Source organism: Mastigoproctus giganteus, chromosome 11 (assembly GCF_048544385.1).
Source record: "Mastigoproctus giganteus isolate SK-2022 chromosome 11, ASM4854438v1, whole genome shotgun sequence".
Classification (NCBI taxonomy): Eukaryota; Metazoa; Arthropoda; class Arachnida; order Uropygi; family Thelyphonidae; genus Mastigoproctus; species Mastigoproctus giganteus.
Genome location: NC_143585.1, coordinates 66,535,287 through 66,562,004, shown reverse-complemented (window position 1 = coordinate 66,562,004; position 26,718 = coordinate 66,535,287). Strand labels below are relative to the sequence as shown.

The 26,718-nt window shown below is 38.5% G+C and overlaps 1 protein-coding gene across 1 annotated transcript in view; it reads right to left on the bottom strand.

Moving 5' to 3' along the window:
- Positions 1 to 26,718, bottom strand: part of LOC150078080 (transmembrane protein 33-like) — a 138,689-nt gene that overhangs the window by 18,926 nt on the left and 93,045 nt on the right. The window contains exon 6 of the mRNA XM_090384260.1: positions 6,914 to 6,997. Within this exon, the coding sequence (XP_090240386.1) occupies positions 6,914 to 6,997 (84 nt within the window). The remainder of the gene's footprint in view (positions 1 to 6,913; positions 6,998 to 26,718) is intronic.

Here is a 26,718-nt window from a genome sequence, read left to right as displayed (position 1 = left end):
TTTCATAAGGCACATTAGATGCAGTTAGGGTAAACTTCAAGCAATGTCTGTAAATGTTAAGTTCTGCAAATTGCCGTGTCTGGAGAGTAGCACATGCGAGGTGATCTGATTGAGGTGTATAAGGCTTTGAATGGGTTGAGCAAGCTGAATGCTGATGGGATTCTTCCTCTTGCTCAGATTAAGAACCTGAGGGGGAAGAGATTCGAATTGAGGAAAGACAGTTCTAGAACAGATGTGCAAAAATTTGCCTTTAGCCAGCAGTTAGTTGATTGGTGGAACAGACTTCCATCTCTTGTTGTGGAAGCTAATAGCCTAAATAAATTTAAGGCTGAGCTGGACAGGCATTTGGAATGAATGAAATTAGCATTAGCAGAGGCACATGATGCAAGAAAGCAAGCTTATACAACATCAGCCAAAAAAAAAAAAAAAACCCTCTCATTTCACCCATCCACTCACTCCAAATGTTTGTCAACTTCTGCCTTGAATCTATTTAAGCTATCAATTTCTACGACAAATAAAAGTTTGTTCCAGCAATCAATCACCTGCTAGCTAAAGGCAAATTTTCACACATCAATCCTATAACTGTCTTTCCTCAATTTGAAATTATGCCCTCTCAGGTGATTATTCTGAGCAAGAGGAAGAATCCCATCAGTATTGAGCATGCGAGTGCCTAGTTTCCAGACACTGTAATTTGCAAAACTTAAGCCTTTCTTCGTAAGAGCAACCTGAATGTAGGGGTGAAATGGGAGGTTTTTTTATGGGTTGATGCTGCATAAGCTTGCTTTCTTGCATCATACGCCTCTATTAATGCATCCATGGATGCACAGGGATCACACACAAAATGTTTTTGTCTGAATAATAAACTCCCATGTCTTACATGTTTAATGACATTAAACTCATAAATGCCAGCTTAATAAATCAAAAGATATAAGCATTCAAAACTAGTGCATTTTCTTGACCTGTGGGGTACCCTACCACCGCTAAGCAACTATAGAAGTTTGTCAATTTTTTTATTTGAAATGTTTGAAAATGATAAAATTTTATTAGGAAGTGTTTTTTAGCACCTAAATAAGTTAAGTCATTTCCATTCAGTAATGTATGAGGAGATCATAATGTGATCAGCCTCTGTACTATCAGGGTACTCTTAATTGTGGCTTACAAATCCCACTGCTGAATCACTACAGAGGTAGTAAACAATGTCATTTAAATCACGTTTTCACTGAAAAGGTTTGGAAAGGGGGGGAGAAAAACTTTTATCCAGTAATTTTAACTCCAAAATAATATATTAAAATAGAAATGCATAAGGTATAATGCAATATGAGCTGAAATTATACTATAAAATATTGGTGTAAATACACCATAGATAGCTCATAAATGAAAAACTACAATCATAGTGGAAAGACATTGATTTAATTGCATCTCATATTGTGACTACCTTCACAACAAGTTACCATGTATTGCACTACCTCAAATAAATAACGTTTCACTAATAAGTGAAGACTATTGTTACTTATTCTCAGTGGGCACCACCACCACCACCCAGACAGCACTGTTTCAAAGCTTGCTGGCCTATCATTGGTGGGTGGGCAGGTACCCTGGTGTTGCAATCATGCAAAACCAGTTGTGAAGTTAATTCCACATTATGAGAGATTGCAACACCAGGGTACCTGCCCACCCACTGACGACAGGACAACAAGCCTTGAAATGGTGACATCTGGGTGATGGAATAAATGAGGAAAAAACTAACCTTTGTTTCTTATTTATTCTCTTTGCTTCTGCTCTGTGGAAAAATCCTACACCATGTGTTTCCTGAAAATTTCTTGGAACTACTGGGCCCCAAACATTTTGTTTGAATCACCATTAAATAAAAAAGTAAAATGCAAATTGTAACACAAATGGAATTAATTTGATTGAAAACTACATCACTAACAACACAGTGTCTGTGACATTTACTGTCTATTGCATGCTATGCTAAAAGTCAGTCAGCACTGTCATATATAGAACTTTCACATACATTATGCTGAACTGTCATATACCTCAGTGTCATTCACCAAATGTACCATTTCAGTCAAATATTTTAAGTGAAGTGGTTGGTCAGCTGGGAGTCTCGGCATAATGGCTAACTTTGTTCATATTGAGCCAATTCGTGTGGTATGATCTTTAGTGTACATTATGTCTGTACTAAATAATACAAAGGTCTCTGAGATAACAGAAGAAGAGAAAAAGCAATATGCACTGAAACTTAACAAGTTTGAGCTTCTGCAGATCTTTAAGGACCAAGATATCAATGAGGATACAACTTTCTGAAAGTGATAAAGCCCGAGAAACCTACATGAAAATATAAATCCAAAGAAGAAAAAATTAATCAAGAAACACTTGTCGTGATGAACCGAAGATGACAAATGAAGAGCAAGATAAACAATGACAAGGATAAAATTGAGTATACTGAGTTATGCAAAGCCATTAGAAAGAAACTCAGAGAGAATATAAGATTTAGCACAAGAAAAGTAGAACAAGCATTAAGGGAAAACAAAGGACTTAAATCAGCAGTCATGAGCAGTAATACAGAAAAACAAATGACATTGATTCTGAAAAATAGTGAGTGTGTACTTATAAATAGCAGAGAAGGCATAATTCAAATAGCAGAAGACTACTATAAAGTATTATATAAGGAGCAAGAGAATGATGCCAGCAGTGGTGAAGATGGATCACAAATTTGCAACACATACGACATACCCAATATCCTTCCTGATTAGAAAGAATATGCATGGAATAAAATGAAGAATCAAAAAGCTCCGGGTGAAGATGAAGTTACTGCAGAGTTATTAAAATTGGGATGAAGAGACATGATACAAACTGGCAAGGCTTTTCACAAAATACATTAGGAAAGGCTTGCCTCTAAGAAGTGGAATAATGCAATCATAATTTTGCTGTATAAGAAAGGAGACAAATCAGAAATCTGAAATTATAGACCAATTAGCTTGTTATCCCACATCTTCAAGTTGTTCCAAGGGTCATCACTAACAGATTAGAAAGAGTACTTGATGAGAATCAACTGAAAGAGCAAGCTGGCTTTGGACAGGATTCTCAACTTTTAATCGTCTTCACATAATATCACAGCTAATAGAGAAAGCAAATGAATATAAAATACCATTATGCCTGGCATTTGTAGATTATGAAAAGGCATTCAACTCCATACAACATAAGGCAATGTTTTGGGCACTGGAAAGACAAGGCATAGACTCCCCATACATTATGATTTTGAAGAAAATATATGAGAATGCTATCTCCTTTATTAGACTAGGCAAAGACAGTAGCAAATTTAAAAAGGAGTTCGACAATGAGACACAATATCTCTGAAGTTGTTTACTGCTGCCCTTAAGGAAGCTTTCAGAAGATTGGACTGGTCGCAGAAAGGAGTCAATGTGAATGGAGAGTACCCTAAACCATTTACGACTGGCAGATGACATTGTGATCATAAGCCATGATCCCAAAGAATTAGAGAAAACCTTAATCAGTTATGCAGAGTTAGTAAGGATTTCGGATTAAAGATGAATATGGCTAAAACAAAAGTAAAGATGAACAAGTATGCCAGAGAAAGGGATATAATCGTAGAAGGGGTAGAAATTGAAAAGGTGGATTTATATACTTAACGTAGACAAGTCATCAGCTGTAACAACGATAAATGGCTGGAAGTCAAGAGAAGAATAAATTTCGGATGGATAGCATTCAGGAAATATAGTCACATACTGAGGAGCAATACCCCAATTTGTCTGATAATAAAATAATGAACCAATGTATACTCTCCACCATGACTTATGAAAGTGAAACTTGGGCACTCATCAAAAGAATGGAAGAGAAGCTGAAAACTAAACAGCGAAGAATGGAATGAATTATATCAGGAATCAGAATGTTGGATATGAAAAGAAACATATGGATTAAGAAAAATACAAATAAAGAACCTTCTTATCAAAACTAAAGAACCTGAAATGGACTCAGGCAGGACACAGCTCGAAGACATGAAGAGAGATGGACTAAGAAAATAACAGAATAGTACCCAAGAGGAGCTAAATTAAAACCTGGAAGTCAACAACGGAGATGGACGGAAGAAATTCAAGAGCCCGTGGGTAGTAAATGGATGGCCATTGCACAAACCAGGAACTGGAGAGGCCTTCATCCTGCAGTGGATTGAAAATGGCTGATGATGTCTGTACAAGTGTGTGCAGATTGAGTGCAAGTTGTCTGAGCTGAGAAACTGGGAAAGACAAGGGAAAAATCCTCTTTCCACTGGAAGTCAGCTAACTATAGCCCCGATTAAAGTGACCTTTATGAATTCTATTAGTTTCTTATGGAACCTCAACTCAGAACTCTCCAAACAAATGTCAATCCTACAACAATGTTCCAGAACACCGACTAAACTGTTAATAATAAATATACATATTACACACAATGACAACATGATTGGTAGGCACTGAAACCTACCATTAACTGTTGTAGTTTAATTGTTCACCTGTTAGGCAAATCTAGGTTGAACAAGTGAATAGTTCAGCACAGATTTGCCAATAGAGACCACCCAATGGCCGATGTGAAGCCAGTAAGCTTTGAAATAGCTGTCCTGGCAGTGTCTCTGATTTTTAAATTCATAACAGATTTGCCTATTGTATGATGCTATGCAATTCAAAAAGATATTAGCAACTTAGGCTGAACCATGGATAATGGTATATTTTGTCTCTAAACTGGACATAAGACCAAGCATACTGATCTTCAGAGGGAACATAATATTCCCAGTGATCATTCTAACACAGTAATGTGCTTTAAATCTGTCTGTATTTACTTCTGCATTAATATCTCCTGTTTCCCTGAGCACAACTCAGGGAAAATGGGCACGATAACAAGTGATTTGTATTTAAATGGAAGTTTTTCTTCCATACAGCACTTGTAATCACTTAGACCAAGAACAATTGTTCACTTGTTTGGCATAGGCTTGTTAATAGATTACCTGCTGGCTAATGAGAAGCAAGTAAACTTTGGAACAGCTGTCTTAGTGGTGTCTCACATTTTTAAATGCATAACGGATTCTTTTTAAACTGTTTAGCAGTTTCAGGGTGCTATGCAGTTTTAAAAGATATTAGCAACATCGGCTAAATTGTGGATAATGGTATTTGTCTCTAAGTTGGATGCAAGTCCAAGCTTAATCGATTTTGGAGGGAACATAACAAATCCTCCCAATGACTAGCTTAGCACAGTAACGTGCTTTAAACTGTATTAAGTTCTGCATTAACATCCTCTGCAATTCTATATAATAACATTAGTAAATTTCATTCATCAGTTGTTGTTGTTGTTGTTGTTGTTGTTTATTTGTTTTTTTTATGATGCATTGGCATCTAGGGCCATAGTCAAACCATTTAACAGTTATCTTCTGAACTATATATATATGGTCTTCACCAACAATAAATAAAATACAGTAGAACCCAGATAAGAAATTCCCGAATAAGAAGTTTTTTGCTGTACTAGGTTTGCTTTCTTAATTCCCAATTTTAACTCTATGTATCGTAATGTATTATTTTCCCACATAAGAAGTTTCCCACATAAAAAGTATGTGATAAAGAATACACAGTGTATTATTATAATGATGTTTTCCCACTTAATACATTTTTTAAATAGAGTAATTCTTTATTTTTATATAAAAAAATATAAAACAATATAAACTTTTGATAATTGAACAAGCTAGTGCATAGCATAATTTTAGTTCATAGTAAATGACCGAAGTGGGCGAAATGGCATTGTTTTTTGCATCTCATATTGTGAACGCCTTCACTAGTTGCCCTGATATTGCACCTCCAATAAGTAACATTTCACCACTGGAGAAGGTAATGTTACTTATTCTCAGCGGATACCATGACCCCTGGGTGATGGTATCTGCCGAGAATCCACTGGTAAAGTGTTGCCTATTCGAGAATCCAGTGTTGAAGGTAGTTCAATAGCAGGGCAACTCGTTGTGAAGGCATTCACAATATGATATATAACAAAAATGATGCATTTCACCTACTTCAGTGATTTACTACAAACTAAAATGAAACTACACACTAACTTGTTCAATTAGTGAATTTTCTGTAGTCAGAGGCTTTCAGCACTAAAACCTTTTTAGTATAAACATGTTGATATAATAGAAACGACACATTGCAATTGTTTTCATCGATATCCATAATTAGCTATCTTCGACCAAGTTAAGAGTTAAGTTCCGATGGTTGTGAACAGTTCTGAATTTCTTAGTGGATTGTTGCTCTGTCTTATTCTAACTGTGACCTTTTAAGGTATGTTGAAACTCCAAAGGAGCTCATTCTTCCAAATTGGTAATGAATTAATGAACAGAATGTTACACAATTAGAAATCCTCAGTTTAAAAATGTTTCCCATAGGCAGAGTAAAATATTCTGAAATAGTACTTAAAAATGATCTTTAACCTATGTATGTGATCTTTTCATTTTTATTTGCGTAGTTAATATTTCATACCCTTAGGTCATTTTCCCCTCTAAGAAGGTTTCCCTCATAAAAAGTTCTCTCTCTTTTTTTTTTTTTTTCTCTTGTTAGTTGTTGGTGCATCAGCTTCTACGGCCATAATGCACGTCCCAAAGAGTTTTTTTGCATTTTACTGTGATACAAGCCCAAGGCGGGAATCAAACCCGCGACCTTTGGGTTGTCAGGCAGGCACTTGACCTGCCTGGCTAGCCCGGTCGGCATAAGAAGTTCTAAACCTCTGGAAAACGTCTTATGTGGGTTCTACTGTATTATATGACAAAATTTATTTGCATATCATTTCAAACTTCTAAACAAAAATCATTTGAAGTTATGAAATACATATCTGCACAAAACTGTCAAGGTTTCTTATCAGATTCAAATTTAGAAAAACTTACCTAGTGTATGGATTTCTTCTTGAAGCATAACGAAGTGTCAGAAAACGGTAATAGATAAACGGCGTGAGTAGACTCCCTTTTCCACTATATTTAAAATATTAAATTAACATTAGAATGCTGGCTACCATGACAACAAGAATGCCAACTTAATTTTAACTAGCTAAAGAAAAAACATTTTCTCTTAATGTGTTCTTTTAGGAGAAAGGCGAATGCAAATACACTCGTAAATACAAAATTTTACGTACTGCAACAATATGGAACAGTTGCGATTTAAAAAAAAAAAATTGTCATTCAGGATATCTGGTACAAAACAGAGGCATGCAGAATTTCAGAATGGAAGTGCAAAAGAGAGAGAAAAGATGCAAGCAACGAGAGAAAGAACCACATGATGCAGACAAGAGATATATATATATATATATATATATACCCTGACCTTGTTTAAAATTGAAAAGTGAATGAGCCATATATAAAATTTTGAAAAAAAGAATTATTTTCCAAATCAGTTTATTACCTAAACTTACGAGAAGGGATCCATGTCGTTCTGCATATTCTCTTATTTAAAATACAGAGAAGTGAATATACTGAAATAGGATTAGTTTCAATGGAACATTTCTAAAAAACAGCATTAGTTTTTGAGATTTTAGGGAACAAGTTATGATGCTCTCCGTATATGATTTGAAATCACAGATGTAAACTATTTATGGAAAATTTCGTAGAAAGGATTATTTCATGTTTTCTACCCCCCCCCCCCACGATTTTCCTTTACTAACTTGAAGTTGGGGGGGGGGGGAAGAAGACTCTATAGTAAAAAGAAATTGTGTATGCCATGTAAGATGAATAAACCATTGGAACATTTTTGAAAAAAAATTTCTTGTTTGTAGTTTATATAGATTTTACAATTAGTTTTCAGCATTTTTTATGCTGATCCTATTATCCACAGATTCTTTTACCTGTAAGAGTATCATTACGTGTGCTAGCATAAGGTTTAACGGAAAACTAGATGGCGAGCATAGTAGTATCAATTAATCAGTAAATTTTTAAATCTTATTAAATTTCATTGTCAATTGAATTGTACTTTTTTTCACTACATAAATATAGTGACCTAGTTATTACAAACATAACATAAATTAATACATATAAGTTGACAGGGATCGGATCGGAAAGTCATATAACGTAACTCGGAGATAATATTCGATACCGAAATACATATATATAGTGTTACAACTGCATTGGGATATAGGTTTAGGGTTACATTTTGTATTGGAATTTTATTGAATATGAATAGAAATCATGACTCAGATGAGAGCAGCAAAGCAAAAGGCTCAAACTAGTGGAAGTGCTGTGACTCAGGGAGAACTGAGGGGTACAGTTGTCCTCTGAATCAGTTTATTGAAATGCACTGTTTGTTTGATGTTTGCGAAGCAATCAGGAATGGGACATGATATTGCCAAGGGGAATGTCTTTGTGTGTGTGCGCGATGTAAGGAGTGCGAGGAAATCGGGAGGCAACTTGGCATTGTTATGGGCTTATATGAGAACTTGAAGGACAGGGTGAATGCCCTCGAAGGATTTAAATTGAGGGGCCCATCAAGCTCTCAGCTGCCCACATCAATGCCAGAGCTTGAACATCGTGCAACACAGAGGCAACCCCCAAGGCAGAATGTGCTGGTACTTTTTTTTTTTTTTTTTTTTTTTGGTAGTTGTTGGCGCATCGGCATCTGTGACCATAATGCACCTCCCAAGGTTTTTGCAGTACTTTGATCCAAGCCCGAGGCGGGATTCGAACCCGCGACCTTTGGGTTGCTAGGCAGGTATTCAGGTGGTAGATAACTCTCATCGACCAGTGCAATACCACTACTTCGCTTATCGGAGGCTTGAAGTGGTGAAACCCATGTTTAGTCTCTAGAGCAAAGTTTCCGGCATCTGTTCAGTTTTTACAGACTGTCAAGGTAAGGCCAGTGTGTGTCGTGTAAAAAAAAAAAATAATAATAAAATAAATAAAAATAAATAAAATATATTTTTTTTTTCCAATCCAAATCCACACAGAATTATCCCATGTTGGATGAAGATAGATGAAAAGGAAGGCAAGAAAGAGAGAGAGAGAGAGATGGGGAGAAAAAAAAGTTTTTCATCCCGTGCAGGAGAAAGTGAAAGGAAAGAAAAACTGTTTGTGAGCTTATGTGTGTGTTCTGTAGATGATGTTGTGTTTTGGCCTTTTGGCTACCTGGAAGCAGTGATCACCTGGACAACTTCCTTCAGGAGGGCAAGGCCTCCCCTATTATCTGCACGCCCTCCTCCCTGGGGAAAGAGTTCCCAGGAAGGAAAGAAAAACTTGTATAAGATGAAGAGAGGAAGGAGTAGAGGAGAAGGACTATCCCGGCCCAGGGAAGTCCCAATCCAAGATGGATTGCTAGAACAACAACGCAAACAAAAAAATAAATAAATAAAATAAAATAAACATATAGTGTGAGAGAGGAGCTTTCCTGGTCTGGGGAGCCCCAGCCCAGGTCAGAACCTGGTCACGGAAAGGAATAGATCGTCGGTCAGGATGTCAAGCAAGCAGAATGATTTGGGGGGGGGGGAAGAAAAAAAAGAAAGAAAGAAAGAGACTGATTATTTTTTATTTATTTATTTATTTTTTATTATTATTATTAATTAACCACACGGGATGGATAGGAAAAGGCTAGCAGGAGAGAGTGCTAGGGCTATTAGTGCTAGCAGATCAGGAGAAGAAGAGAGAGAGAGAGAGAGAAAAGAATTAATTTCTTCCCATGCAAAACGAAAGAAGTAATGAATCGGCATTAAGCCAAGCAGCCATTAGTTATTGATTTGCAGAAGCTGCTAGGATAATCCTCATTCTACGCTTGAATACCTCTGCCGCAAAGTGCTGTAGTGCACCTAAGTTGCTTTGGGATTGTACCAGGAGTTCTACTTGGTCAGGAGAAAATCCCAAAATTGCTGCCTGGAGTTGTTGTCTATGGTCCTCATAGATAGTACACTGAAAGAGTAGATGTTCCCAACTCTCGACAGACCCACAGAAACAGAGATCGGTATTTAGTAGACCTAGCTGGTGGAGTTTCTGGTTGAGAGATCCATGTCCAGTGATCAGAAAGGAGGTTTCCATGCTGATTGAGAACCACTTGTTGACCGCTTTGCTGGTTCCGAATGTGACATCCGGTATAAATGTTCTCATAACAACACCGTTTGTGGTCGTGTCCCATCTTGTCTGCCAGAAATTGATCAGCTCGTTATAGCAACGAGCTCTTTCCTGTTTGGTATCACTGTCCAGGTTGAGTTCAATATCCAGTATTTCAGCTGGGATTCTTTTCTTCAGGTGGTAGGCAAGTCTTCTATAGACAAGGAATAGATCCAGGGGGATGTTTCCAGATATTACTTGCAATACTGCAGTTGACACAGTTCTACAAGCGCAATGGGTAGAAAGAATAATGCTTCTATTGTTGTTTTGGTTTTTAGGAGCATTAGCAACTAAGGCCATATTGCTCCGGGATATGCGGTGGTCATTCCCTGACCTTTCCGCATCTTCCGTATTTGGTGGTGATGGGCTCGAACCACGGTCTAATCAAGAAGCATGTGATACGCACTACTGCTCCTTCCCACCTAGCTACGGAGGCGCCGAATAATGCTTCTCTGGATGGAGTTAAGCTTCTGTTTGATTTTGCAATTGGTCGCTCGGTGAAACCACGCTCCTGCAGCATAGGTGACGACAGGTAAGAAAACAGCTTTATAGTATAACTAAGGTACGCTTAGAGAGACCCCAGTCACTTCTGGCATATAAATGTTGCAAGTGTGGTAAGAAGGATAGCCGGTGATCAATAACGACCCTGGTCTGTGTCACCGGGGAGCCGTATTCCGTCTATCTTGACCTGAGGGGACCGCCGAAGATCCAGTTTAGTTTTAAAAATCATCATATTTGTCTTGTGAGGATTGATGTGCAGTTTGTTAGTCTTAGCCCAGTTGGTAAGGTTAGTTAGTACTAGGTTAGCAGTATCTTCCAGAGCAAGTCTTGAGTGTCCGGAGAAAACAATGGTAAGGTCATCAGCAAATGCAATGACCTTGGTGCATTCAAATGATCTGCTCAGCCAATCTTGTAAAACTACATTCCAGATCAGGGGTCCTAGGACAGATCCTTGGGGGCAGGCCCCTAAAGACTGGTCTGGTGATGTGCCGATGCTTTGTTTTCACCATAACTGACCTTTCAGAAAAGTAGTTGCTGGTCAGCCAGTAGAGTTGTGAGGAGCAGTTGGCTGATCGGAGACGCTCCAGTGCACTCTCTCACCAAACTTTGTCAAATGCCCCCTCAAAGTCAACACAAAGAGCAAGCTCATACTTTGACTTAGATATTTCTAGATGAAGTTTTTTTTTTTTTTTTTTTTGATTTGGTAGTTGTTGGCGCATCGGCTTCTGTGGCCATATTGCACCTCCCAAGGTTTTTGCAGTACTTTGATCCAAGCCTGAGGCGGGAATCGAACCCGCGACCTTTGGGTTGCCGGGCAGGTACTTTACCCGCTCGGCTAGCCGGGTCGGCTCTAGATGAAGAACCAGGTCGAAGAGGGCATCTCTGCAGGAGTGGCCAGGCGTGAAACCGTATTGTGCTGGGGAAATAAGATCCTGTGATTGGAATAAGTTGAAAATCCTCAGGGCCATGAGGCATTCCAGGATTTTGCCTAGGTTGGCCAAAAGTGCAATTGGCCTAAGGGATCTTGGCTCCATTGGTGGCTTGTTTGGTTTAGGTATAAGACAGAGGAGTGCTTCCTTCTAGTACTGCAGAAATTGACTCCAGGAGGCATTTGTTAAACAGGAGTAGCAGTAGGTTTGGTTTTAATTTATAAAATCTTTGTATAAACATATACTCAATCAAGTCGGGGCTCGGACATTTTTTTGGATTAATTTTCATTATAGCTGTGTCAAGTTCTTGTGGGGTAAAAGGGTTAGTACTGTTGGATGCTATATAGTTAGCATTGTTTCTTCTGATTGTCATGTGTTCTGGCATATCTGTTGATACGTCATCTGAAGGAAAAAGCTGATCTAGTATCTCATTGACTGAGTCTTCCCAGTTGGTGGTTTCCCTCATAGCAGTGGTAACCAATCCATAGATTTCTGGGAGAAAGGTTTTGTCCCTCGTGATTTTGTACAGGAGGCCCCATGGGTTAGTATTACCTGAGCCTCTGACAAATCCAGTCCAGGTTTCTCTTTTGCGAGCAGCAATAGCCTTGGTGTATTCATTCTTCTTTGTCAGGTAGGCAGCGTGATTTGGTTGATTTTTTTTTTTGATTTGGTAGTTGTTGGCGCATCGGCTTCTGTGGCCATATTGCACCTCCCAAGGTTTTTGCAGTACTTTGATCCAAGCCCGAGGCGGGAATCGAACCCGCGACCTTTGGGTTGCCGGGCAGGTACTTTACCCACTCGGCTAGCCCGGTCGGCTAGGCAGCGTGAAGACGTTCGGCATCGGGGGGAGGCCAGTCTCGATGGCGTTGGTATTCCCTCCTGGCACTGTGGGTGTTCCCGAGTTTGTTTAGTTCAGCTGTCCGTACAGGGTCTTAGCACGATAATCTTTTTCCTAGCAGATTTGTACGCTGCTTTTGATAAAGAATTCTGAATCTTATGTCCTAGTTCAACTGCTGAGATGTGCTCCAGGCTCTGGATGTTTGAATCAGTGAAGTCATTCTGGATGGTGTTATCAAAAGCGGTCCGGTGAACTGTTTTCGTGGAGAACCTAACAAATTCCGGGATCCGGTTCATGGATGTTGACAGGAGCAGATTAAGGTCGTTTGAGGCCCCGGGCGCAGAAGAAAATATTGGGCCCCTTAAAAAAAAAAAGAGAGAGAGACAGGGAAAATAAAAATACATGTTAACCATTTTTTTAAATAAATAAAAAATATTATGTACTATTAATGTTTTATTTCCAATAAAATTTGAATATAATATATGTATAATATAATTAATAATACCATAATAATAATCACAAAGTTTTGAACTAATATGTTCAACTAATTTGTTGGGGTTTTGCGTGGGCCCTTCAGAAGTCGGGGCCCAGGGCGCGGCCGCCGTTAAATCCGCCTCTGGATGTTGAGTCTTTCAAGTTCAGGCAGAGGTTGAATAGGATCACTCTATGGTCACTGAGTGTCCAGTCTGGAATGAGAGTCCATTCGCTGACTGCTGTCCTAAGATCCTTGGTGGAGACTATAATGTCAATGTTGGACTGACCTGATGGGCTGCAGAAGGTTGTTAGCTGGCTGGGCTGATTGTGGATAGTAAGATTCCTAGACAGGATCAAGTCTTCCAGGAGAAGTCCTCGAGGGTCCGAAGCCGGGGAGTGCCAGAGTGGGGATTTTGCATTAACATCTGAGGTGATGACGATAGCTTTAGAGCCAAGAAAGTCCAATGCGTGCTCATATAATGGAGTGACTCTTCAATATCCATAGATGGTGGGCAATATAGAGATATTAGATAGAATGAGTGTGAGTAGAATGTTATCTGAATACAGGTTGCAAATTTTGTGCATAATCCATGGATCACCAGTACATCAAGGTTTCTATTAAGCACCACAATACAGGATTTTGGGTCCTTTGTGGTAGAGTGGATGACTTTTGCATGTATGGAGTATCCCATAATCTTATCACTGTTGGACATCGGAGTTCTGGAGGCACAGGGCTCTTGGATAGAGATTATATCTATTGCGTGTTCTTCTGCTGCCCTTCTAATTTAGTCAGCAACTGCCGAGACCGGTGACCACTTATTTGCATTATTCTAAGTTTTGTAAAGGGAATCTTATTCCTAGAGTTTACTGAGGCTGAATATATTGGGAGTGGTTGTGGTGGCCTATCATCGTCTGTTTCTGTAGGAGGGTTAGAACAGGTTCATCCATCAGCGGTCCTTAGTCTTGCCAGGTCAAGGGCTCTTTGATATTCTGGGCAGGCTGAATCTCTGACCGAGTGGCCATGCTCTTTCTTTCTCCTTTTGCAATTAGCACAGAAAGGACTTTCATCCCTATGTGGGCATTCAGGAAGCACATGTCCACTGCGGGCACAGTGTCCACATGTAGGAGAGGAGTGAGTGCAATGCTGTGCTGTATGCCCAAAGCCGAGACACAAGAAACACTTTGTTAGCAATGTGAAGGGTCTGAATCGGTGAGCACTACAGCCCAGGAAGATTCTATCATGGGACATGATGTACTTGAAGAGCCTGGGGGACACTGTAATGATGCGGTGTGATGCTGCAGATGAGCGAGCCTTCATAGAGAACCTGTACACCATCTCTTGTTTAATCTCTTCAAAAGAGATGTCAAACTTGTCAAGATTTTTGTTAAACAAGTCCTCCAGTAGTTCTGTATCAGTGATGGTATTGGGCACATCATAAACAAGGACTGATGGATCAGTGCATTTAGGCGGGTTGCTGGACAGGCCAGCTGCCTGCAGTGCAAGTGCCGTGGAGATTGAGGTCAGATCTTCCTTGTTGGTGGCTTGCAGGAGGACTCCTCGGTTGCGAATGACACGTAGCGATTTAACTTTTAGTATTTTAAAGTCTTTCTTTAGGGTGGTTTGGACCAAATCTTTGACCTCCTCGCTTGTCTTAAGTTGGGAGCCTTCAGATGCACGCAGCAGGAGGATGTGCTGATCCTTTTTAGTGGCTTGTGTCCGCTGGAGGACTACATGTGGTTGCTGACAGATGGGGGATGGGTGTGCTGACCCCACAACAGAAGCATAGAATTTTGATGGAAGTACACTTTGTTTCTCCTTTATCATCTTGACAGGCTCTGGGCCCTCACTAGAGGGCAAGGGTAGCTTGGAGATGGTACCAAGGACATGCTCCAGGATAGCCGTATGGGAGGAACGTTCCTCATTAGCAGTCTTGAGCTTAGCATTTTCAATAAGCAGGGATGGGGAACAGGGGCTGCTAAGGCAAGAGATTCCAAGATGGAGGCAGCAACAGGGGTTGAAATGCTAAAGTTTAGCTCAGCTGTGGGAGACTAGGATGGATCAGCAGTAAGGATCCTGCTGTTTTTATCTTCTGGAAACAGGTTGTTTGAGGAGGAGAGGGGATGGGCCCGGGACCTACTCTTGGTCTTCTTCTTCCTCCTCCTTGGTTTACCTTCTGAATTAGGTGAGAGGCAGTGCTTAGGGTCATAGGGCTCTTCCAAATTAGAGCTTGATTCATCCTGGGAGCTCATTACTAAGCATTTTGCCCAGTTGGGTTGAAACTTTGAACTTACAGTGAGCTGTCTGATAATTATTGGGTTCTCCTGATTTCCGTTGAAAGCACTTGGCTTTTCCTGGAAACGTAAGTTCAAAAACTATTGTCACTGGGGGGATGCTGCCAAATTACTTGATTTGCATAAAGAACCCGGATGAAGCATATTCTTTAGCGGTCACGTAGTACTTACCCTTAATTTACATATTAATCAAAGTCATTATAAAATGTTCAAAGCTAAATCTTTTATCAATTATCTCAATTAATAATCATTAACTATGACATCACCAATGAATCTCCTAACGAAGTTAATTAATTAATTACAAACAATTATAAACCCAAGCATGGAATAAGTGACTAGCTTCGGATAGGCTAAGCCAGCTAATCCAGACCAGATCTTGTGATCACCAGTTCCAGACAACGGCCTTTGTTCTCAACAAATGAGGAAGAAGCAATGGCCACCTTCAGGTAACATAATTATTGAAGACAAAAACATTTCCCCACAATACTCAAAAATTTTTAGACACATCATTCTAAAAAACATATGAGGCAAAATCTGAAATCCTAAAGAGTTACTAGGCACAATTCAAACTACCTAAAGCTAGTCAAAACTTATATATCATAAAGTTGGAAATTCCAATGCAAAACAACGGCTGAACCTATATGGCGCTGGCTTGCTATCCTCCGTTGGAGTTGACAGCACAAGACAAAAATTAAAAACTGCTATATCTCCAAAACACCTTAGAAGTTCGGCACAAAATAATATCTGCGGACTCACCGTCACCTAGGGATCTTGGATATCACGAAATAAATCCAATATAGGGGAATTACACTACTTTTAAAAACACAGAAACGGAACACCAAATTACACATTCATATACGACTAGCAACAAGGCTTTTTATCCGCTGAACATTATTAATGGAATTAATCGGCAATTAGCACTTACCCACCAACAAAATTCCAACTGCTGGGTGTAGTCTCCTAGTTGAAGGGGTTGCACCCGCTGTATGTGAAATGGATACAAGCCATGCTCACATAATGTTTGTCATACTCTTGTCTATGGAACACTGATATGCATAGAAATTCTTTGTGTGTTAATAGTAGAACTACATTCTACCAACTGAAGAACGTGTTCTATTTCATCCACATTTTGTTCATTTGCATGTTCAGAAGAAATATGAATGCTGGAAACTGTACCAGTCTCATGCATTTTGGTGTAAACACTCTTGAATACAGTATTCTGCTGTTAGGAAACCGTCGACAGTATTCTCCACAAGCAGCAGTAGCACTTCCACATAAAACCGTAGACAAACACCATATCAGCATATTCAGAATGTGTGAAGATGTACAGCATTCTTAACAACACTTCTAACACCAAACAGCATCAGGTTATAACTGCTTCTTGGTCACATCTGATTCAGGGAACTGTGTGCCCGAGTTTCAAACAGCTGTATCACCGTATCCATTGAGAATTAGACATATGTTTATATGAACTTTTTTACTCAGAATAATCAATACTACAACCTCCAAAAATATTTACTATTCCTCCTGAATCACCCTGTATATATAACTATCAAGATTAATGAAATAAATGTTCATGTGCATATAAACTACAATATCTGTAGGTGTATTATTATAATCAAAAGGTTTTGAACAAAGAAAATTATTAAATGAAACATTTTAATTTAGCAGTTTCTGTTTCCATATTTTTGTGTCATCTGAGATATTTCTGGACCTTAACCTTTTTCATAGGCTTATGAAAGCTTTTTAAGCCTGGATATTGTGCCCAATTGATAATTCAGCCTTGTAAAGAAGTGTGCATGTAGGGAATAGGGTTTTGTATATAAATCTCTATTCTTCCCACCTCAGATTGGCTAACTACAGCATCAAATGAAGAAGGTTAGAAATTCTTCATTCACCAATGGGAACTGTACCAAGACGAAAGCATTCTGCCACTCCAAATGAGTGGCAGAATGCAATGTATTGTGCCAACTAATCTGCCACGGAGACCAACAGAGAAATGGAAATTGATGAAGAGTAGGAGACTTACAGAATAAACCCGATAATGCATACTCCATTTACCACCTACTTGGATTTTGTTTCTTTTTTTTTTTTTTTTAATTTGTTTTTTTAAATTTACAGGCTCATTTTTTTTAATGAAGCTTAATATAATAAAAACTGATGTAAATTTTAATATAAAAGATTTATTTTTAATATTCCAGCCAGAATGTTCTTGAAAGGTTGATTTTGCTGGCTGAATATAGTATTAGTAATGGCCATACAGTGCTAGGAAGCCTAAGGCTTAGGTTGCACCAGCCAAGTACTAAATATAGTACTAAATGTTTTTTTGCAATTTCTGAATGAAGATTGATCTCAGCTGTCAGTCATGATTAGTAAACACCAACGAGAGATGTCACTGATACACAGAAATCTTTAGCAAAGGATGCTAAGAAAAACAGCAAGGACTTCTTTACTTATATAAAATCTAGAAGGAAAGGGATGGACCAGATTGGTCCATTTGATATTGATGGTTTGACTGTTGATGATCCTGTTCAGGTAGCTGACAAACCGAATGGGTATTTTGCATCTACATTCACAGAGGAGGAATTCTGTAGGGAAGAGGACAGAAACTTATTAAACTCTAACAGGGAGCTTAATGATTTTGCGATAACTGAGAGCAAAGTGGAGAAGAAATTGTTGAAGTTAAACATAAGAAAGGCACCTGGGGTGGATGGAATCTATCTAGTTATATTAAAGGAGGTGACAAAGGAAGCAAGCAAACCCTTGGCCATAATTATGAGAGCATCCTTGGACTCGGGGGGAAGTCCCCAAGGACTGGAGATGTCAAAATGTATCCCCAATTCACAAAGGGTACATGAATAATTACAGACCTGTTAGTTTAACTTCTGTTCCAGGGAAAATAATAGCACCACTGGTTAAATAAGTATTGCGATTATCTAGACCAGTGCTTCTCAAACTATCTGTGGTGAAGGAACAGTTTCTATTTATTTCCAATCTGTCGCAGACCTGTACTTTAGTAAAATACAAATCTTGTGGACCAGTAAAGGACAAATAATCAGGGTCCGGTAACGTCCGCGACCAATTTCCAATTTGTCGTGGACCGGCACCGGTCCGCACTTTTGAGTAGCACTGATCTAGACAAGACTGCAGTAATAATTCAGACAATAGCATGGGTTTGTTAAGGGAACGTCTTGCCTGACAAATTTGATTAGATATTATGATGTGGTTACAAAGGAACTGGGAGCAAAAAAATAATTTTGATATCATATACAGCCACTCCCCAACTTACGTAAGAGTTGTGTTCTGCAGAACTACACAAGTTGAATTTTATGTAAGTCAGAATTTCCTTCAAGGCTTATGCAGCACTCGAAACTATGCACGCCAAATCTGATTGAAGCAAAAACGAAATGTTTGATGAACATGTAAATAGAATTATTTATTCAATTTTTTCATCTCATGGACAGGAAAAATTTCAACAGTGTGCAATTACAAAAATTTTACTTTAATGTTGTGGAAACCTACACGATGCTTCAACCTATTAAATTACTTGTTGCTTGCCATGAACTTGGCTTGGGGTTTGCAGTACTTATCCTTAATATCTTCATAAATACTTCTTGCTTCGAACATGATTTTCCATCCATATTATTAATAGCTTTTCCAACTTCAATATAGCACCTGAATGTTTTTTGTGATCACCATTGATCTGAAATGCATTGATTCTTTAACATCAGCATTAGTAGAGGCATTTGATGCAAGAAAGCAAGTTTATGCAGCATCAGCCAAAAAAAAAAAAAAAAACCCACTTCCACTTCACCCCTCTGTTCGTTCAAAATACCTGTCCTGCTGAGCCTTAAACTTATTTAGGCTATCAACTTCCACAACAAGGGATGGAAGTCTGTTCCACCAACCAACCACCCGCTGGCTAAAGGCAAATTTCCGCACGTCTATCCTACATGTCTTTCCTCAATTTGAATTTATGCCCTCTCAGGTGATTATTCTGAGCGAGAGGAAGAATCCCATCTGCATTGAGCATGCTCAAACCATTCAAGGCTTTATACACCTCTATCAGATCACCTCGCTGGTGCCTAGTCTCAGACACTGTAATTTGCAAAACTTAAGCCTTTCTTCGTAAGAGCACCCCTTTGTTCCATTCACTAATCTTGTTGCCCTTCTCTGTACTCGTTCCAGCAGCTCTACATCCTTCTTGAAATGAGGCCTCCAGACCTGTATACAGTACTCTAGGTGTGGCCTGACCATTGCCTTATACAAGGGAATAATCACCTCCTTATCCCTGCTAGAAACATTCCTATATATCATTGACAATACACCATGAGCTACTCTTGCAGCCCGTCTGCACTGCTCAGAGAACTTCATATCTGCCTGCACAACCACCCCCAGGTCCCTTTCATTCTCTACCACTGTCAGTGTAGTACCACAGAGTTGATACGTTGCTCTGGGGTTGCTGTTTCCCATGTGTAGTACTTTACATTTGTCAATGTTAAACTTCATTTGCCACCTCTCGGCCCATCTGCTCAACCTTTCCAGATCCTGTTGCAGCAGCATAGTGTCAGGAGTGTTCTTGACAACCCTGCCTACCTTTGTATCGTCTGCAAACTTCGACATTAAGCTTGATATACCATCATCAATATCATTTATAAATACAGAAAACAATAATGGACCCAACACTGAGACCTGAGGGACTCCACTAATAACATTAGTCCACGACGAGCAGTGTCCATTGATTACCACTCTCTGTCTTCTCCCCCTCAGCCACCCCTTTATCCACAGCAACAATTTGCCTCCAATGTCACACTGCTCCAATTTGTGCAGCAGTCTTCCATGTGCAACAGTATCAAAAGCCTTTCTAAGATCCAAGTATATAATATCAAAGTTATTCCCTGCATCCAGTTCCTTTGTGACTGCATCATAGTATCCAATCAAATTGGTCAGGCAAGACTTCCCCTTAACAAAACCATGCTGTGTCCGAGCTATAACTGAAGTCTTGTCTAAATGAACCTGCAGTGCTTCTTTAACTAGTGCCTCCATTAATTTTCCTGGAACAGAAGTTAAACTCACAGGTCTATAATTACTTGTGTCAGCCTTTGATCCTCCTTTGTGAACTGGGGTCACATTTGCACATCTCCAGTCTGTGGGTAACTCTCCTGAGTCCAAGGAAGCTCTCATAATTATGGCTAAGGGTTTGCTTACTTCCTTTGTTGCCTCCTTTACTAGAACTGGATAGATCCCATCCACCCCGGGTGCCTTTCTTGTGTTTATCTTCAACAATTTCTCCTCCACTTTACTCTCAGTTATTACAAGATTCTCTAGCTTACTGCTAGAGTTGAATACATCTCTGGCTTTCTCCTCGCTAAATAACTCCTCATGTGTGAATGTCGATGCAAAATATTCATTTAGTTTGTTAGCTACCTGAGCAGGATCATCAACAGTTGACCCATCGATATCAAGTGGACCAATCTGACTCATTACAGTAATACCCCGACTTACGCTACCCCGACTTACGCGAACTCGGAGTTACGCGGTTCTTGGTTTTTTCGTTTGGCAACGCTGCCGCCCACTATCTTCAAGGTCGTTTTTCATATGTTATCGATATACGGTGCGACGGCGGAGAATGAGAGCGAAAGATGAACAAAATTCAAGTTTGCTGCTTTTATGTTTTTTATATCAGTGAAGGGGAAACACATTTCACCATAATAACGTAAAAACCAACAATTCCAGCTATCGGTATAATCGCAAATGCAATTAGATCGAGTTTACTACCAGTTTATAACAGATTTCACTAGCAGAAACGCAAATGGATTTTTATTGTTTTATGGTAGTAATCCCTAGAAATGTGAGGTGTTCATAGTGTATCTCTGCCTTTATGGTGTTGTTTATTCAGTTGCTACATGTGCGAAGCTTTGTTTTTGCGTATCAAGCGTGCCTCCTCGTTTTGTAATTGTGCTTTATTCCCTAAAAATGAGTAAAATACTTAATTAAAAGGTGTGAAAAGGAAGCGTCCTGGTGAAGACACTGCAGATTCAGAGAGAAAAAGAAAAGCAATTATCGATAAACAGAGGCGGACTGGATCAAAAATTCTTACCCGGGAAAATTTATAGTGGCCTCATACTATGGTTTATGGCCAAAATCACACTGGCCCACCGGGGTTTCCCGGTAAGTCCGCCTCTGTCGATAGAGAAAAAATATGAAATTGTGAAACGCTTTGAGTGATATTGCACGTGCTACAGGCCTAAATGAAGCAACGGCGAAAAGCACATGACAATTGCAAACTTGACAGGTTGAAAATTGAAAAGGGTTCAATTGTAAAGGGCTTAAAAATTTTAGAAAACATAAGACTCTAACGAAGAACGCGTTATAGCTACAAAGCAAGGAATAAAAAAATTATTAGATTGCTACGACGAAATTCTGTATGAAAAAAAGAAGGCGCTGTGTCGTCAGACGAATTTGTTAGATTTTATGAAGCCATTGACATCGAAACAACTTTTTTACGTAAGTCATTTGTTTTTTTAATACATATTTTGTATTAATATGTATAAAGAACTGCAATTTTATTAATATTTTTCTTCTAAACTAGTGTTTTTGTTAGTCCTTGGTCCCAATTAAGCAAAATTTATATGTATTTATATGCAAAGTTGTACCCCGACTTACGCGAATTCGACTTACGCGATTTTCGTCGGACCCACCTATCGCGTAACTTCGGGGTATTACTGTACCTTCCTTCTAGAGTTTACATAAGTAAAGAACTCTTTGCTGTTTTTCTTTGCATCCCTTGCCAAAGATTTCTCGTAATCTGCCTTCGCCTGCCTAACCTCCTTTGTAACTTGGTTACAGATCAACTTGTATCTATCATAGGCTTCTGTGTCATGTATTAATTTGTATGTATCCCATGCATGTTTCTTCTCTGCCATATGCCTCATCAGTTCATCTGACATCCATTTAGGCCTAAACCTTGAACAATATTTCTTAGTTGGTATGTAAAGCCTAGTAGCTTCCAAGATAAGTTCTTTGAATGCTTCCCATTTTGCATTTGCTGTTGGTAACATCATCAGTTGGTCCCACTGTATAGAATTTAAATACTGTCGCAGTCCATCGTAGTCACCTTAACGAAAGCAATAACCCTTCCCTTTACCCCTAATGGTAGTTACTTCTTTGAGTAAATCCCACTTCAGCACACTGTGATCACTGCCACCTAGTGGTTCATTTATCTGCAGATTCTTAATGCATGAAGAATCACTGCTGATAATCAAATCAAGAGTATTCCTCACTCGATGCCTCCTGAACATGCTGATGTAGAAAACAATCATCCAATAAATCCACAAAAGCCTTGCTAGTGTGTGAGTGACCAACCCACAAATTCCAGTCAATATCTGGGAAATTAAAATCTCCCATTATAAGACTCTCTGATTTACTGGCCCACTCTATTTCCCTGTACAGTTTCTTATTATACTCATCAGAGTCATTAGGCCTATAGCACACTCCTACTCTCAATTTTGATCTCCCAATGCTTATGTCACACCAAACTGACTCGACACTACACTGTCCAGCGATGTCCACTGGCTTCACTTCCTTGGATTTTATGTATTTCTTAACTAATAGCATAACCCCTCCTCCCTTCCTATCCAGTCTATCCCTTCTGTAGACGTTGTACTCCCCAAATTTCTGCATTCCTTATATCTGTGTGACACCACGTCTCTGATATCCCAACAATATCTGCCTTTGATGTTTTGAGCAATACCTCAAATTCAAATTTATTTACTAAACTCCTGGCATTGGTGTACACGCAAGTATACATGCACCTATTTCTATTCTTAGCTACCCTAACTCAACCCATGTATTTACTTGTACCGCAATGACTCCCGGCAGTCTCTGAAATATCCTGCATCTTGTTTTTCAGGCTTCTGCTCATTCCAATAGAAGCAGTGCAAGAATCTCTTTCAACTCTGCCAGTGGCTACTGTTAATCTATTCGTCTTTGTCTCCCCCCAAGCTAGCAGTTTTCCGACCCACCTAACACTGCCTCAATAGCATCAGCAAATATTCTTGCACCCTTTCTATTTAAGTGTATCCCATCCCTGTAGAAGCAATCTCTCCTGTTAACAAGTACAGTCCAGGCTGAAAAATATTCTACCCCTTGAGCCTTGCACAATCTTTCCAGGGCCGAATTGATCGACAAGGCTCTCATCATATACTCCCTCCTATCGTGTCTGGGCAGAATTGCAGACACTTTCAAATTCAACCCTATTTCACGGTTTTTTTTCAACAGTGACCTGTACTTGTTAAGCAATTCTGCCGGTCTCCTACTCTTGATATCATTAGTGCCAACGTGTACAACTATATCACCTTTTGTGCCCTTAAAAGATGATATCTGCTCTACAACGTCATCAACCTTTGCCCCTGGCAGACATACCCTGGTCCTGTTCCACCTATCCTTTTTACAAAGCATGTTCCCCATTTCCCTGACAATAGTCACCAACAACTACTAGTTGGTGACGCTATTGTCAGGTGTGCGTATAAAAGAACAACTACATGTTCTTTTATACGCACTGTCCTTTAAAACAGTATTCACTGTTGAAGCAGCAAGACCTAATTCCCATGAAATAGATAAACTTTGTCCTGCTTCTTAATTCTTAATCATTTTCAATTTGAAAATCAATTTTGTTTCGTTTCCTAGCACTTTCACCACTTGCATTTTCCATTGGTCGCTTTTCCTTCATCATTGTAATAAGTAAATAGGAATGAAGAGAAGATGCTGAAAATTTATTTATGTTTTTTTATATGATTTAAGATTTCAATGAAGGGTAAACACATTTCACCATAATAACGTAAAAACCCACACAATTCCAGTTATGAGTATTATCGCAAATGCAATAAGATAGAGATTACTACCTGTTTATAACAGATTTCACTAACAGAAAAGCCCAATAAACAGGAAAGTGCAAATTGCTTTTATCGTTTTATTGACCTCCAGAAATGTGCTTTAGAAAAATATCACAAAGATGTTCAAAATTGAGTCTTATTACGGAATGTATCATCAGCACCACAAATGTGCAAATTTTGGCACTTTTTACCTAAATGCATTCTTGAGGTTGTTTCTTGGTCAATTACCCCGTGTCAAAGATGCATATGTGTACAGTAAACCCCCGCTATTCGCGGTATCTGTATTCGTGTTTTCGCGTATTCGCGGTCGCTGATTTAATATAAAATGAAACCTAAAAAAAAAAGTGAATTTTAAAGTGCCGTGAACATCTTCCGCCATAAAAAAACATGGGCATGGCTAAAATTATCTTTCCCGGTCAAAACAGTGCTCAGTGGGTGGGTGGGGGGGGAGAAGGGTGACAAAATTGCGAGCGTGGATGTTTCTTGCTAATCCTTGTTCAGCATGTGTTATGCGCTTGTCATGGGAAGGTTTCGTTTTTTGCTTTTAATTTATATGCTTATAAATTGAATAAAATTTATCTTTTTGTAAATTGATATGCTTACCAAAGTGATAAATCTACCGTTTTGTAGTGTAAAACAGACTTTTTCGAGTGTGTTAACAGAAGAAAGTGACTTTAATGTGGACGAGTTCTTTCTAACCCATACAAAAATATGGCTACGAATAACAAGGAAAATGTGAAAAGATCAAAGAAGGTGATGACATTAGCGAATAAAATTGAATTATTAGACAATTTCTAATGGTGAAAGTGTCTCCTCAGTGGCAAAACATTATAAAATCAATGAGTCAACGGTACGATCAATCAAGAAATCGGAAGAAAAAATCCACCGTAGTGTCCATGAAAATGCACTAATTGTTTCAAAAATTTGCTCTGTAACTCGTGATGTTTAATTAGAAAAAAATGGAAAAAATAGAAAAAAGAATTTCCTTTAAATCTGTGGATAGAAGACCGAACTCAAAATAAAATTCCGTTAAGTTCACTCATCATTCGTGAAAAGGCAAAACTCCTTTATCAACACTTTAGCGAAACTGGTGATAGCACTGGTGGGATAAATTTTTTAGCTAGCAAAGGCGCTGGTTTCAAATTTCTAATAAATACTACATTTAATATTAAATTGTTTCATTTCGATGCCATATGCTTGCATTTCACTATATACATATAATACATACATAGACAAAATTTTAGACTAGTTTTCCTTATATATTTCATACTTTGGAACGGAACCCCTTTATTACTATGGGAGCCATAACTCAGTATTTGTGTTTTCGGTATTCGCGGCATTTCTCAGGAACATAACCCCCGCGAATAGTGGAGGTTTATTGTATTTCAAGGCCAAGTGATTGAAAATGTTACATGCATTTTAACTTATCTGTGAAAAAAAAAAAAAAACACTTCTCACCACGCAGATTCACGAATGTGGCACTTTCGTTAGTTTGGCATGATAAAATCTCATTACCGCTGTAAAACTACATCTAAAATGTATCCTGATGCTACTTTCAACATTTCAATAATGTTCAGGATGTTTAATGAACATGGGCTGAAAAAAAATTTTATTTGAAAAATTTAGGCAAGTGTTTAGAGAGTTTAATTTAGGTTTCTTTCACCCCAAGAAGGACCAATGTAAAAAATGCTTGGTTTATCATAGCATTAGCAGAGGCACATGATGCAAGAAAGCAAGCTTATACAGTATCAGCCAAAAAAACCCCTTCCCATTTCACTGATCCATTCATTCCAAATGTTTGTCTAGTTCTGCCTTGAGTTTATTTAAGCTATCAACTTCCACAACAATAGATGGAAGTCAGTTCCAGTAATCAACTATCCATTGGCTAAAGGAAAACTTCGACACATCTATTCTGGATTTAAGTGAAGAATCTGAATATGAAGAAGATATTGAAAATTAATTTATACCAACTTGTGTGTTATTGTAATTAAACACGCAATATTAATAAATTTTTCATTTATTTATATGTATATGTTACTCTAACCATGTTTTATTAATAAAGTATTCATTTCTAACCAAAAAAATGTGTTTCAAAATTTTTTTTTAACCTTTCCAATTCTTTATGAATCTGGCAAAATTTCAAACTTCACAATGCCAAAACCGCAAGTGTTTTTTTAAGCCCCTACATAATGGCAATCTTAAATTACCAATATGAATTAAAAACAGCATCTTTGGAAAGTACTTATAAAACAACATTTAGTTAAAAAAATTTAAAAACTTGATTTTTCCAAAGTCAAGGAATCTTTAAATGGGGCTTTCTCAAAACTATCTTTTTGCAAATTCTTGGTTTTGGTGTGGGGTCGATGATATGATAACGAAAGTGTAATGCATTTTCTGACTGGACCGCATAGCCCTACATCTCAGCCAATACTAGCATTTGTAAACACTTTGGCCGCAAGTTTTGTTTATGCATCCTTCAGTTAAAAGTGATTTTTGTGTTGTGCTCATGTGACAATTTTATATAAAACTAATAGAATTTCCATTATAAAAATCACCTTAATTAGCTTAGTTATACAACGAAAATTAACTTCTGAGGTAGTAGTAGTAGTAGTGGCATGTGATGCAAGAAAGCAAATGTATGAGCTTATGCAGCATCAGCAAAAAAAAAAAAAAATCAAACCA